Source organism: Corvus hawaiiensis, chromosome 8 (assembly GCF_020740725.1).
Source record: "Corvus hawaiiensis isolate bCorHaw1 chromosome 8, bCorHaw1.pri.cur, whole genome shotgun sequence".
Taxonomy (NCBI): domain Eukaryota; kingdom Metazoa; phylum Chordata; class Aves; order Passeriformes; family Corvidae; genus Corvus; species Corvus hawaiiensis.
The window spans coordinates 31,181,995-31,197,867 of NC_063220.1; the positions used below are offsets into that span (position 1 = coordinate 31,181,995).

General features: G+C 43.6%; 1 protein-coding gene across 5 annotated transcripts in view; it reads left to right on the plus strand.

Annotated features, from left to right (window-relative positions):
• The window catches only part of ARID5B (AT-rich interaction domain 5B), a 117,789-nt gene extending 103,556 nt beyond the window's left edge, over nt 1-14,233 (plus strand). For all 5 annotated transcript variants that reach the window (XM_048310814.1, XM_048310817.1, XM_048310815.1 and 2 more), the window contains 2 exons: nt 4,252-4,450; nt 8,352-14,233. In XM_048310814.1, the coding sequence (XP_048166771.1) occupies nt 4,252-4,450; nt 8,352-10,502 (2,350 nt within the window). In that variant the 3' untranslated portion in view covers nt 10,503-14,233. The remainder of the gene's footprint in view (nt 1-4,251; nt 4,451-8,351) is intronic.
• The last annotated feature ends 1,640 nt before the right edge of the window (nt 14,234-15,873 follow it).

Here is a 15,873-nt window from a genome sequence, read left to right on the forward strand (position 1 = left end):
TCTGCCAGAAAGAAAACAAAAATAAACACTGAAACAGTGATACAAAAAAATATTGTAGGGGTTGTGCTGAGCTGCCTCCTTCTCTCGCATCACCCTGCGTGTCCTGGGCATATGGTTCCTCCCCAGCCCCAGAGCCCCGTCATATTCATGCACAGTAGGAAGAATTAAAGAGGAAACTGTCAGCCTTAACATTTAATTTCCTTCCTCTTTCTGGGCTGGTCAGATCCTTTGCATTATTGTAACTACTTTTTTTATCATGCCTATAAATAGATGTGCTCTCATGTGTCCTGTGAAGCAGTCAGGCCAAAAAAGTCATTCATTCTGCATAATCAATACATGTAGTGGTTACTGGCTCAGATGAGATCTTGTATTGTTAGTTCTGTAGCTGGGAAAAAAATGTTGACTAATAAAGATTAAGGGCTTTTTTTTTTTTCTTTTTATGAAATGCTAATGATGAAGACATGTTTGATATACTGTGAAATACATTTCTCTAATGTGAAGTTTCTGCTTTTTGTTGGGAAAGAGATTTAGTCCCTGGAGGATTTTAGAATTTGTAAATATAAAATTATCTGCTTCAGTGTTTTTTAAAAAAAAGGTTGGCAGAAAGCCAGATTACTTACATTACTGTAATAGATTTGCTGACCTCTGACATCTGCCGCAGAGAAGTACATTGAATTTTTCATAATATCAGATGATGCAGATCTAAAAACTCAGTACACTGCACCATTATTTAATTCAGGACTTACTAAAGGAAAATCTTTTTTTGAGTAGCAGTTCATACGTGATTAAACTTAATATTGCCGATTGTAATAAATCAGGATTAGTATAGTACTGATTTGTTAATCTAACTTGTATTGATTTTAAGTTGTCTTTATTTTAAAAAAATAAAAAGAAAAAAGGAAAAAGACTGGCTTTTCACAGTGACTGAATTTAATAAGAAGCCCTGTGATAGCAAAGACTCCCCTACTGTTTCTGCTCTTGGCTGGAAAATGTTATTCTTGTATTATTCCAGGAAAAAAAAAAAACCTCATGCTGCTAAAAATCTGCTGCCTGTGGAAAGATTTTTTTAATACACTAGTGCTTACATATTCTATTTATGTTAATTGACTTATAAATAATACATTTTATTAATCTTAATATTGGAATCTTGATCATGATAAAGACCCTTTTATTTGGTCTTCTCACAGGCTTTACAAGTAAATATTCTTCAGACCACAAAATATTCCCTCTCTTTTTTTATGAATACTTTGATACTTCCCCCCCTGTCGGGAAGTACAGCCACAGTTCAAAGCAACTGAAAACATGGTTGTTGTTTCCAGCATATGATACATTCGAGGTATCTGGATCCAGTTTTTTGGACGTTGTCTTTACCTCTCTTTGCTCAAAGATTGATTAAATCTTACCTGCACTGCAAATATTTGACCCAAAAAAAAAAAAAATCTCGTGCTGGTTTCAGACATGTCACATTCTGCTAAAGTATTTGGCTAACAGCAGATCGCATTCTTCCGGTGTTGGGCAATATTGACCTTAAATTGGCTAAGCCGGCTGCTTTCATGGCATGTGAGCCGGCTGCTTACATGTTCCGAGAGCTGTATTAGCTTTATTACTCCCGCGCTATAAAAACTTCTAATAATCAAATGATAAGATCATATCCTGTGGGTAATTGTGTTGTACCATGACAGAATAACTGAAAAAACATTCAGTGAAAATTGCAACCAACGGAAATCTCTACATGAAGCGGCAATTGCTGGTGTTGCTTAGCTCGGTGCTGCTCCCTGGGGTCTCACAGCCCGCGTTCCTGCCCGGCTCCTTGCCAGCCGCCCCCAAAAGCCACCTTGGCCTGCCCTCCTTTGAAACGAGGAGGGGAAAATCCTAGAACAAGCCATCCTTGTGTTTTGACTCAGTTTTACCTTAGTCATGCCGCCTCCCCGATACATGAAACATTTAATTCCAGATTTCCTGCCGCTGGCTCCAGGCCGCTGACCGGCTATGTGAAATGTATTTTTACTGCTGTCGGCCTGCCAACTGCTGAGCTCAGTGAAAAATAACTAAAATGAAAACCTTGTACTCCCACATGAACCCTTAAGATCAGAAAAGGAAATTTAAGCCACAGTTACTAATTAGCACCCAAGCTAATGAGTTCTGGTGAGGTGCAGAGGCAAGAGGAGGAGGAGTTTGAGTCCCGCGTTACCCTACAAGGCTCGGCGGAGAGCACGCGAGTGGTGATTAATCGCGTCGGCCCGGGCCTTGCTCCTGGCCCAGCTGTAGCCACCAGGTTAATCACTTGGCATCTTCCAAGGAAAGGCTCGTTCCTGGGGCTGGGAGCATCTCCATCTCCCATGAGGCACCGGACAGTGTCTGAAACCTTTACGGATGGAATATGTAGATTTTTAATGGGCGACACGTTCCCATGGAAACAAAACAAAGTCAAACACTCCCCTCGCAGTGCTAACAATTATTGTAATAAAAAGTGTTTTTATTAAAAGTGATTTTAAATATTTAACACATGGGAGAGTGGCCTTGGCACTGCCCTGTGTGAAACCCAACCTTGCCTCTAGTGAAGTCCAAAGTGCTTTGTGCAGCACAGGGAGGAATTCGGTGTTTTCACCAATATTTGCGCTTTGCGAATGAAATGTAGCAGCCTCAAGTATGAACAGGATTATTTTTTTCTCCTTCTGCTTAGTTATGCTTTTTATTATATAAACATTAACTGTAATATTACAGTGGGAAGCAGGTATTTGGCAACTACGTATTATTTTGCTAAGTTTGCATAGAGGGAGCAGTTTCCAGTTTTAGCAGCTGTAACATGTTTAAACTCAGTTTGTAATGGGATCTGAAGATGAATATTCCCTGTGGGCTCTGCTTAGCTTCATTACTGGAGCCCTGCCAAATTCAGGGCTAGAAAGTATTATTCACGCCTCTTTGCACATACCATGTCAGAGCATGCTCAGTTAATGAATTTTGTTTCTAATATAGCATAAATTAGGTTTATATTTTAACATAATTTATGTTGTATTTTATTAAAATGTAAAATATTATGATCACGAGCAATCTAATTTCTGTTCTCTTAAGCCCAAACTGTGTTTGAACATCTAAGTATGTAAATCAAAATTGCATGCTTAGAAACTGATTCTAGGATAACAAACGAATATCTGAACCAAAGAGGTTTCTGCCTTGGAGTCTTAGATTAAAGATAATTAAGGATTCCTGGTATTTGAGCAGATTTATGTTGTTTATAAGCAAAGTACATTTTCTTCGTAGAGTCAACTTGTCTTTTTTTTTTAACAAATTATGTTTGCTGTATTAAAGTTCATATTTTTAAAGTCTGAGTCTCGTATTAATCCCACAGTGAGTCATTAATCATACCAAAGTGCATTATAAAAACTTTAATCACTGAAGTTGAAACTGAGATTGTAATGCAATCCATCCCTTTTAATTATATCAGTTATTTTTCCTTTCAGATCAAGAACTGCAAAGGGAAAACAGAGAGATTAAAACTCGGTGTGTTTGATGCTTTCAGGGGAGGATGTTTTTTGTTTGTGTTTCTTCCTTGTGTTTTTAAAGCGATTTCGTGCACTTTGTGGCAGACAGTTCCACAGTGAAGAATTCCTTCATTTTTAACTCTTCTCCTCTCCCCTTCTTCCTTAAAAAAGGCTCCCTGGCAAAGGCAGGGAGCGTGGTGACTGTCACTACATGGGTGCCTTGCACGGTGGTGCTGGGCTGGTGCTGGTGACGGTGAGGCGGGTGCTGTGCCCACCCCTGTAGGGTTCCTGCTGGCTCCTCCCACGTTCCTGGCACTGCCCTTCCACTCAACGGAACCACCAGCCTGGAAATTGTGTAGCTGTTATTGAGTTGGCTGTGGCTTTGTAGGTGTTTTCCTGGAGTTTGCTGCATGCTGTTAAATTCAGGGAGGGAAAATAAAAATAAATGGTGGATTTTTTTTAAAATCAGTCTGAAACATAATGGCTGATATTCTCATCTGGTACAAATTGGTGTAGCCACACAAACCACTGCAGAGTTACTGACAGCTGATCCACACCAACTCCAACTCCACTGAATTTATGCCACATGATAATCTTGCCAAATAAATTGATTTCTTATACTTGGATTTATAGATGTAGAGTTTAAACTGTTGCTTTTGTGGCATGGAAGAAAATGGATTTGTTAAGTAAACTGCTCATAGTAGATACACTTTTTTTTCTTTGCTAGAACAGCAAAACCTGATCAATTATTTGTTCCTTAATCCCCTAGATTAATCCTGCCATATGAAAGATTTATTAAAGGAGAGGAAGATAAGCCACTGCCTCCAGTGAAACCTCGAAAACAGGATAACAGTTCCCAGGAGGGTGAAGCAAAAACAAAAGTGTCTGGAACAAAACGCATCAAAAATGAAAACCAAAAGAGCAAGAAGGAAAAAGATAATTCACAGAAACCCCAAGATGCATCTGAGGTCGGTTGCTTCCCTGCTTTTCAGTTTTTCAATTAAAAATGCACAGTTTTAATCACATGAAATCCAGTGATAAAATATATGATTTAGACTGGAGAATTCCAGCCAGTTGGCCTTTTAGTTTGCTCAGCAATGGAAATTCAGCTGTTGTGATACTGTCTGTGCTGGGATTTTTCTGGGCTGTGAATGGCAGCCAGTTTGCTCCATATTGCACAGCAGGGATGGCAGAGGACCAAGTGCTGGATCTGACTAGTACCAGTTCTGCTCATTGTATTATACAGTGGTCACCACTAACAGATCAGCAGCTGCCAAAGGGAAACCACACAACTACCACAGTTATTTCCTAATCTAAGTATAGGGTGCGGGAACCTCTAATATTGTTGATAATACTGTGGTAACTGTTGGTCACAGCTGAGTTTTATAATGGTAACCTCTGGATCAGCCTCCTGTGCTCACAGATGTATGCATGACTGTCAGAAAACATATTACTCCCTAGGATTTTTATTATATTATACTAAGTTTCTTTTTGAACTAAAAGGTCTCATTTTGAGGAAACTAACTTCCAAGCCCTGACATTGACTTCCCTCTCTCAAGCAGCAGATGGCTTTCAGCTGAGGTTCCTATTCAGCCATAATAGGTTCCTATCACGTCACGCTGCTTCACATGGGCAGGCCCCAGTTTCCACATAGAGCCATGTTACTTGCAGGCATAGGACAGCCCTCAGGGTAGAGATTTTATGTTCACAGCACAGGGTAAGATAGATGGTAGAATTCATATTTGTCTGCAAATAAGTGTAAATTTCAAGTGTTGTTAAGTGATACAAAATCAGTGGGGTTTTTGCCACACTGTTACTTAAGCACGTTCCTTTGCACATCCTGCCCACTCTCTCCTGTGCCCTGCTTGCACTCTGTGTGAAGGAGATGGTGAAGCTCCTCACACACAACCCCTGCAAAACATGTTGCTTTTCCTGTCTCAGTCTGCCAGATCACAGCAGCCTTCAAGGCGTTGTAGTGAAAGTAAGTATTTAAAGAATGTCGAAACACATGACGTGCCCAGCAGACTATGGCTGTTCCCTTGACTTCATTGCGTCTGGCAGGTACAGAAGTCCTGTTTCTAAACTTGTTTGGAAACTTTATTGAGTCAACTATCAACAATCCTCCTCCTCGTTGTTTTAAAAAAACAGTGCAGGACCTGTAAACAAAGATGCCTCTAAGACTCCATGTACCCAGTTTTGAGAACAGAAAAGTTTGGGTTTCATGTCCTACTACCTCTTTAAGTTGTGCTTACGAGGACAATTTAATCTCCCATGCAGAGAAGAATTTGTGTTTTAAATGGCCTTGATCAACAGTACCATTAATATCTAATTTAAGAGCAATCTCCAGAGAGACTTTTTTTCTCTGACATTGTACTTTTAAAGTAGGGGGAGCCCTGTTTGGATAAAATGAAAAAAAAAACACATGGAGAGGAGAGCGCGCACAAACATGCTTCAGTCACTGGAAGGTTACAGGACAATTTGCCCAAAGCCAGGAGAAGTGAAGTGAAAGCTTGTGCTCCCTCTTTCCTTGTCATTCCTTCATCCCCGGTTATTTATTGAGGGTCTTGGATCAGAAAGATACATTACACACTATCTGTACTGCTGCTACTAAGCCCAACATAACAAGTCAGCAACAGAGCAACAGCCTTACTTTGAATTTCCTTGCTTTTGTTGTTCCCTATCTCAAACTTCCTGCTGTTTAAACTGAAGTTATTTTTGTATGGTTTGCAGGAAGAGTTCCTAAGCTGTGCTTATCGGAAATGTAGGGAGCCTAGACGAGACAATAAAAATGTACAATTACAGCAGTTCCCTATTGTAAAATGGTAGCTTTTATAGCAAAATTATTATTTCCTCCCTGACTGGGGAGGAAGACGTGTCCTGCCCCTATTTGATCAGGGTGGGCCATTAAGGACCTTAACCTCCACGTCAGTCACCATATGAGTCGGTGATCACACAAAGCTTGAGCAGTGAAGGGGCTGCAGGGTGGATGCTTCACCTCCAGAACTCATCTGTGCTTTGCCATATGGAGGGCTCAATGCCCAGGATGTGGCGCTTAACAAGGGTAGCAGGCAGGAGATGTTCAGCTCCTTTGGGTGGAGCAAAATCCAGGTCTGCTGGAGCCAGGCAAAAGGTTGCTTGTCTCTCGCACCGCAGCCATGCCCTGGCAGTGCAGCCCCATTCCTGAGGCCTCATCCAGGCACAGCAGTGATGGGGTATTGCTCTGAGGGAGAGCCCTATGGCCACCACATAAATGTGTAGGCACGTCCCCATCCAAGCCACCGCTTAAGTCATTTCTTCATGTGGCCTGGAAGCTGTGAGCTGGAAAAGCATAATCCAGTTACAAATGTGTGGTCCTCTCAATTTCATGTTCAACTCATGCACCATTAGAAGTATGCAGGGAGAGAATATAACTTTAATTTATTAGGATTGCATTTGCCTTTGTGCTCTTCACTGTTTTCCTTCCATCACAATGACATTGTCAGTGTAACAAGACACCAGACAAAATGCTATTAGCCTTAGACTGCACATTTCCTCACAATAGCTGAAACTTCAGTCAAAGTATTGCTTAACAGAAACAGAGAGCAGAATGTACAGTTATTAAATATGATTCTCTTTTTTTTCTCCTCCTTGCTTTGCTCATCTGTCTGGTATTTGCCTGTAATTTTATAAGCTCGAGAGACTGGCGATGGTTCTTTGTAAAGGACCTAATGATGGTATTTGGCTGCAAAAGAGAGCTATGAGTTTAAAAAGAAGAAGTTAGGATGACTAACAGACACTGTAACTAATAGGCCAACCAAACAGACAGGAATATTTAAAAGCAGCTGTGAAGAAATAAATCTCTGAGAGGGTTAGATTCATTAGACCATCTCCGATTCCCCGCTCCTGCGACAGACCATAAAGCAGAATTTAGATGATAACTTTCTCGATGCGTCTTATCCTTACAGTGAAGGAAGAAAGAAAACAATAATAATAAAGGAGTCGCACAATGCTGCTGGTTTATGACTGTCTTCTACCACAACATGTCAGAGGAGAGTGACAGCAGTTTTGAAAAGGGCTGTCAGTCAGCTCGATCGCAGATGGGATGCTCTGGTGACCTCTGTGGGTCACAGTTCAGCCAGCTACATAATGGGATGAATAGTGTGAATTGTGCACACAAGCTGTATTAATGGGGGAGCAGAACGAGCCACGGTCCCATTGACGAGAACATACAAAAGCCATGTTTGTAATAGCAGGCACACACACTTACTGAATGTTGACAACTTCATTTTAATCCGGTAATAAAAAAATGTGTGTCCTAGTTAAGCTGTGGCAGTGATTTGCTGCCTACAATAGGGTTTTCTAGTATGCCATTTCTATCATTTTCACACTTTAATGCAGAACTGGGTGTGAATGATCTCCTGTGTGATTACTGAATTTTAAGATAGCTATGCTGGAGAGACTTTAGAGAAGGGAAAGCGTAGGAATAGTGCGTTTTTCTTAGGTGAAGTTGGCTAGCAGGAGAAATTTCTATAGCCTTACTGTTTGTGTCATGAAATCTGCTCTTCTGCATTTGCCTAACTAACTTTGAAAGAGTATATAACCTCAGCATTTAGCTATCTGATCAAGCCACCAGTGCCTCTCATCAGGTTACAAACATCTGCTGTTTTGAAATGCTTTATTGTGACTCTGACAGGGATGGTGTATTTTGTAATATTTCCAGGAGACACTTCTCTTTGTTTGAGCCCAGTACCTGATGTTAGAGCCTTCACGTGCCAGCAAGGTGGTTGGCAAGTCCTTCCCTAAAAGTAGCTGTGTACTGTGCATAACCTTACAAACAGGCTGCTGGAACATGCTGCATTCTTACTACTGTCTGTTGAATCATTTCATTAGGTTTCATCAGAACAAGAGAAGGATCAAGAATCAGCAGACCAGAAAAACTTCCCTGAACACCCGACAGTGGGAGAGATGAAACAACCTGTGCAAGGCCCTCCATCTCTTTCGCCAGAGACAGCTCGGACACTGCCTCTGGAAAAGACAGATGTGACAGAAAACAACACCAACAGTGAGAAAGCCAAGGAGGAGGTTCAGCACTCGTCCTCTTTCTCAAGTATATCCATGTCCCCAGAAGAAGACACTGTGCTGGATGCCACTGTCACAAAACGATTACATCCCCCAGCAGATGCCCTGGAAGACACAAAGCCTGAACAAAGACTACACAAAGCTTTTACTGACAACCTAGAAAGTGAACCTCCAGAAATGCCCTTCACAGCTTTCCCAGTTCATCTGCCCACTCAGAGCGACATGGAAGATGAGAAGCTGCCAGAGATGGCCGATTACATCGCAAACTGCACGGTGAAAGTAGACCAGCTGGGAAATGAAGATATCCACAACGCACTAAAGCAAACGCCCAAAGTACTGGTGGTGCAGAACTTCGACATGTTCAAGGAAAAGGAGCTGCCCGGGTCCGTGAACGATGACTCCACTTTCAGTTACACACCGCTGCTGTACTCAAAAGGTAATCCAGGTATCATGTCACCCCTGGCAAAGAAGAAGCTGCTGTCACAGGTCAGCGGGGCTGCGCTCTCATGTAACTATCCTTACGGTTCTCCTCCACCTTTGATCAGCAAAAAGAAACTCAACAGCAGAGATGAACTGTCCTCAGGCATATCGCAAGGTCCCCATGCCCCTAATTCTGATCCTGTAGCAATTAATAGGCCCTCAGTCATACAACATGTACAGAGTTTTAAAACGAAGGAAGAAAGGAAGTCAATTAATGATGTTTTTAAACACGACATGCTAAGTAAACCGGATCCTCAGCGCTGTGATTTTTCAAAACATCACCTCAGTTCTCTTGCCGAGTCGTACCTACCGAAGTCGGATATCCAAGACTGCAAAGATAAAATGAGTGAGAAAAGGGCACTGCAGCACTCCCATGTGCCCACTTTCTTGGCAGATTTCTATTCATCACCTCATCTGCACAGCCTTTATAGGCACACAGAACACCACCTTAATAATGAACAGACATCAAAGTACCTCCCCCGGGACATGTTCAGAGAGTCTGAAAATATTTCTACTTTTACTCAACACAAACACCAAGAAAAACTAAGTTTAAATTATCGCCCATCTTTGCATCAGCAAGAAAAAAAGGCAACAGTGGAGACTTCTTCAGATGATCAGCCAACAGATTTGAGTCTTCCAAAGAGCATACACAAACAGACTGCAAAGGCTCCGGGCTCCAGCCTCCCTCACTCATCCATGGCCCAGCAAGAATGCAAAGGTATCTCCCCGTTCCAGGCTGGAAGCAGCCAGGCGGTGAGCCTAGACTGTAACCCCAAAGCTTGCCGTGTGTCCCCCATGGCCATGACAGCCCCGAAAAAACACAGCGAGTTGCTCCATAGGTCTGGGAAGCAGCAGGCCCAGAGGCTGGAGAACCTGAGGAAGATGGAGGGGATGATGCATCCTATCATCAGCCGCAGAACGAGCCCTCAGAACGTGGGGGCTGCCCGGCCTCTGAAACGGAGCCTGGAGGATTTGGACAAAGTCATTTCTGAAAAAAAGCTCCGAGCTGTCTCTCCTATACACTTACCAAAGGAGACTCCAGCGAAAGACAAGGTTCCCGACCCAGAGGGGGAAGGCAGCAAGTCAGTGCATGGTCTCCACTCTGGCAGCATGCTGGAAAGCCACAAATTTCCCCTGTCAGCCCCCATCTTCCCAGGCTTGTATCCGGGAAGCCTGTGCACAGGGCTGAACAATCGCCTCCCACCCGGGTATTCTCATCCCCTACAGTACTTGAAAAATCAGACCGTGCTATCCCCACTCATGCAGCCTTTGGCTCTTCACTCCTTCATGGTGCAGAGACAATTCCTCACGTCCCCTGCAAACTCCCAGCAACTGTACAGACACTTAGCTGCAGCAACACCTGTAGGAAGTTCCTACGGTGACCTTTTGCATAACAGCATTTATCCTTTAGCTGCTATAAACCCTCAAGCTGCGTTCCCACCTTCCCAGCTATCCTCTGTACATCCCAGCACAAAACTGTAAACCCCCTCGCTCACAAAAAAAAGGTCTGAGGAGAAAAGTTCAGTTAGCAACATTCCTCCCCCTGTGACGATGTCTCGCAGATTTAGCAATCTGTATTTTTGTCAACCAGGATGCAGTCGTATCCCGCCTAGAGGAGCACCTCGGAGTCTGATGGAGACAGGACTGCTTCTTTAATTCTGGCTCCCACATCAGCCCCCTCACCCCTTATCCCTGCCCTTGCAAAAAAGAAAACCAAACCAAAAAAAAAAAAAAAGAGAGAGAAAAAAAAACACAGGAAAAAAAAAGAAAAAAATAGTTGGATTTTGCATATGTGTTTTCTGAAAGGACTTGAACATGGTAAGAGCAGATGTTCAAAGGGAGCCTGTGGAAACACAGGCCCAGTCCTGAGCTCACTGAAACCCTGGTGAGGGCTGCATTTGCCTTTCGCTGAGCCAAGGACCGGATGCCGTGCATTGTTGCAAATGAGTCAAGGACTTCAGATGAACCTGGAAAGGAGAAGTGCACCAAGAATCTGTACAATCAGTGGATGTGCTTTTTTGGGTAACTTTTCCTGACTTTAAAGATTCGATCAATGCAATGTATAGTAAAACGGCAATAGATTTTTTCATTTTAACACTATTAGAACAGAATGGTAAACACTGTTTAATTTGACTGTACATATCCACTTCGTAAACTACCAGTGTCACATTTGGTCACAATAATTTATATAGTTTCGTTTGTCCAGTATATTCTGTGCTCTTTATGTTTGTTTTTTTTTGTTTTGGGTTCTTTTTTTTTTAAATTAAACAGTATCATTTTATCTGCAACTTTTTTAAAGGCTGTGGCTGTCCTAATTTCTTTTTTATTACGTGTTTGTAATTTTTCCAGTTTCTTTATACTTTTGAGCAGCGTTTTTGTTTTGTTTTTGTGGTAACGTTTACTGTTTACAAACTGAAGCAACTGGTTCAGATTAATCTTAATGGTTATAAACATACTGTAGGTGATGTTATGGTGCAAGGATGCGAACAAGGTTCCTTTCCCCACGGCCCACCCCTGTGAGGTGCTGAGCACCTCTTGCCCTCCTCCCATTGTTGTGATGGCTCCTACGCCGCTTCTCCCCACCCACCGAGCTTTGCTTTCCTATATCGTGGTCTGTGAACTTGTCGAGCGTTGTACTTAATCTTACCTAGGCTGTGAAACCCTCCTGCCTACCAGAGAAATGGTCTAGAAAACAAAACCTCCCTAATAAGCTGCTGGATGACAAAGGAGTGCAGAAAACAGATATGTGTTTTGTGAGAATGTTGAGAATTTCAGAAGTTGTGAGAGGAGCCAGTGTGGATTTGAATCAGAGGCTCACAGGTTGGGTCCTGTGCCTCATGATGGGTAGGGGGTTCCGTGCAGTGGTCGGGATGGTCCTTCCACACACCTACAGGGATCTCGGCTTCTCCCTGGGCATCTTTTTGCAGGAGGAAAGCCCAGGCATGGAGAGGCTGGATTTTCCTGATGAAAGAGCTTCCCTGTGGGTGTATGTTCCCTTTGCAGGACGTCACCACCATGCAGCTGAGCACAGACATTGATAAAGCGAAGTGTCACTTGGAGGCTTTATGCAATGTGAAAATTGGTTGTGGTTCAAACGATCTCAGTTACTGTTCAAAGACAGCGTACTTGATATGAAAAGAAAAAAACAGAAACTACTAAGAAACACTTTGCATGCTAGGCATGTCATTAAATTTTCCCATGATATGAAGCCAAATACAATATATAATGTATCATACTTAATATCCAAAGGTGGAAACCAGAATAGTATACTCGTCTACTGTTAAAAATCCAGCTTCTTCAATTAAATACTTTATATTCCTGTGGTAAAACTATATTTAATTGATTGATAAACAGACTAGTAGAACTTGGAACATGAATGTGCCAGTGCAGAGTATCCTACTGCTCCACAAGTCATACAGGAAACAGAACCGCAGGCTCATCCAGGCAGAGGCCACAGTGTGGAGGACATCTCTAGTAAAGTTGCACTAGATTTGAATCACATAAGAATCAGGGGTTTGGGGACAGGGGGGAGGAGGGCGGGGGGAAAAGGGGTAGAGAATATAAAAATCTACAGCAAACACAGAAGCTTGTCGTGTGTTTGGCAAAGCCAATGTTTCTCCTTGTTTTGGTTGTGTGTTCTGGAGCTGTGCATTTGTTTATGCAAAGTGTCCAATGTCCTTTTGGTTACGTCCTGTTGGAGTTTGCTGGTAGGCTTTTTGGAGCCATGCTGAGGCAGCACAGGGCTGGGGGACAGGGAGAGCGGAGGAGGGCTCCTCGCTTGCCCCATGAGGAGACTGGCCACTGCCGGGTGGGGAAGCTCATAATATACTGGGCAAAACATCAGGGCTGAGGAAAAGAAATGGTGGCATAAACCCCCAATAGAAGCGATGCATTATTTGTTTAAGAACTCTTTTAACAGAAATCTTGGAAATCTTTCAACAGACTGTTGAATTCTTCATTGGCTGAAAAGTCGTCTTTTTTTTTTTTTTCTCAGTGTCTTAAATGGGGCTTTGTTTGCATTGTTTGAGTTCAAGGGGCCTTATTATTGAATGAAATTGCACAAGCCTTTCTTTGTGCAATCAGACCATTGTTATTGGTAGGTTTGTAAAGGAAACTGCAGAATCTAATTGCCAATAGAGTCATAAATCTATTTGCTAGGAGCCAGTTCCAAGAAATGTTGCAATTCAAACGCACTATGTCCAGGATGCATTAGGGATGCTAAAGGTTGAGAGATCCAAAGGAAAAGGCCCAGCAGCAAACGGCTCGTGTGTAGCTTCTGGCCACACTCTGTGCCAGGCCTCACCAAGCACACGGGAAGTAGGGCCTGATTCCCAGTGTGATCATGCCCCTGGCCAGGTGGGGTGGGAGCAGGCCAGCAGTTTGCAGCAGGTCTGTCGTGGCTGCGAGCTGGCCTGGTGCAAAGAGCTTGCCCAGTGGGTTCATGCCTGGGAAGTAGTTTGTCCCAGTAGCAGAGAAGGTGGCTTGGCAGCAGCTGGAGCTCAAGCAGGGCACAAGTGCTGTGCTGCCTCTGCCAGCACCTCTGCCCCGTTTGGGGAGACGTGGGGCTGCTGGCTCCAGAGACCACGATGGGGGTCCCTTGCCCCCACCGCCTGCTCGCTTCCTTTGCAGCGATCAGTGAGGTCGCATCTGGTCCAGTTTTGCGATTGTGGTGATTTTGATGAGCAGTGGGACTTCCTGCACTGGTGTGAGGCGGGTGGCACTGGCAGCGCTGCCACGAGCGCTGTTTGCTGTACATGTGGTTGATATTTCGTTAGTTCTCTTCCTCCTCCTCCCCTCTCCCCCCAGCCCCACAGTTTTAAATACGTTCTAATAATGGCAGCATAATCTACTAGCTGTTTATACTTTTTTAACTTTTCTTTTGTTGTAAATATTGTATACTTTTTGTGATTCAAGTTATGTAGCCTATATGCTCTGTAAGGTGATGATTTGTATATATAAAAATGGCCCAGTAATATTATATAGTTTCCCATTTAAAAGGTTATTGAGTAACCTTTGCGTTAGTTTAAACACTACCAGAAATAAAGCTGAGCCAACTATAAACACTCAATTTTTGTATGTTTTCCAAATTGTACTTATTAATGCTTTTGATACTGTATTATGTGCCAATAGTTTCCCAATCACATAGCAGGCAAAAGATATTTTGTACTTTTTGATCCACTGTAATATTTAATAAAAAATGTTACTATCTGTTCCCTTTTGTGTTTGATTAATAATTCTGTAAACAGCCCTTATCGCATTGGATTACATATTATCCCATCCGACCTTTCAGCCCTCTTATATTGGCTTTTCTAGAGAAAGTATCTCCTCCTGCAAATGATTAGATTAAAGAAATGGAAGTTTGCAATTTCCTCAAGGAGGGAGAGACAAGATCTTCAGTCAGTGCCCCTCTATTTTTGCAGTGTGCTGGCATTAATGTGTGGCTGTGATCATGCTGACTATAGGAATAGCTTTTGAGAGGATTACTTCCATGCTTAGCCAGTGGCTCCAGTACAAAATTTGCTCCATTTGCATCTCAGAGTAGGATTTTTTCTACCGGTACTGCAGGCTTGAGCTGGGATCTGAAGATCGCCCCCTCTTCTTCCCAGCTCACACTTGGGCAAGGTTCTGGAGTCCTGGAGTTAGATGCTCACTGGTAATTTCGCTGATGATGCTGGGTCCAAAGAGCCCCCATAAATCTGGGAGCCCTTTGAGAACACATTAGCACAACAAATGCTGTTACACTCCTGGTCTCCATACTTGGGAAAATCATTTGGGTGTGTGTAGGTCAGGCCTGGGTACTCCCCTTGCCCAGAACAGCTCAGCAGCAGGACAGGAATGCCCAGTAGCCAGCTGCTAATCCCACGTAGTTGCTTAACTCTGTGGTTCTGGGGCAGGTATGCAGCAGGGAAGTTTCCCTCCCCCATCCCTGGTGGTCCAGGATCTGAGGCCGTGAATGGTCGTGGAGGCTGCTACGGCTTTGTGCTTTCTCCCTGTGCTGGGTGCATGGCCAGGCAAGCACAGAGCACTTTCACAGCACTGTTCGATGAGGCTTTCAAATACATGCTGTGGTCTCAAAAACAACCATTTCCTCCTCTGTGTGCTGTGAAATAGCAGCTTGAGGAGGAGAGCCAGCCACTGGGCATGTGTGAAGGATGCAGTACTGTTGAATCATAGAATCAGAATATGCTGAGTGGGAAGGGACCCGTCAGAATCAAGAAGTCCAGATCCTGGCCCTGTGCAGGGCACCGCAAGAGTCACACCCTGTGCCTGCGAGCATTGTCCAAACACCATGAACTCTGACTTGGTGCTGTGATCACTTCCTATATGTGAAGCTATGGGTGGAGAAGATGGGGCCTTGTAGCAAACCTTTTTCCCCATCCACTTCTGTCTTTGCCAAGCTGAGGCATCTTCTTTTTTTTATGGTGAAAATGCAGCCAGCCGGTGAACACCTGAAAGAGGTGAGGGAAATGCGGACACGTGGATGCTGGCCTTTGCAGGAGATGCTGAGATGGCCAAGGCAACTGGGTTTCCAGCACCATGCTTGCTTCCTTGGGTTTTTTAGCCCTTCCTAGTTTGTGGATTTAACATATGCCAGCACTGCCTGTTCCTGCTGTGCCAGGCGTGCCTGTTGGGCTGCCCTATCCACTCCTCAGAGTGTGGCCAGGAAGAACACCCCAGGAGCAGCACCCTGGAGTTTTTCATACCCAGATCAGCCTGGCCTGTGACTGGCACTGAGGCACAGCAGACTCCAATGGCTGGGCTGGGCACTTCCCAGTGAGTTTGCTGGGGGTCACTTGGGGGTCAGTGCACCCACAGCTGGGCAAGCAGCAGAGCACAGTAGTCCCTGCAGGAT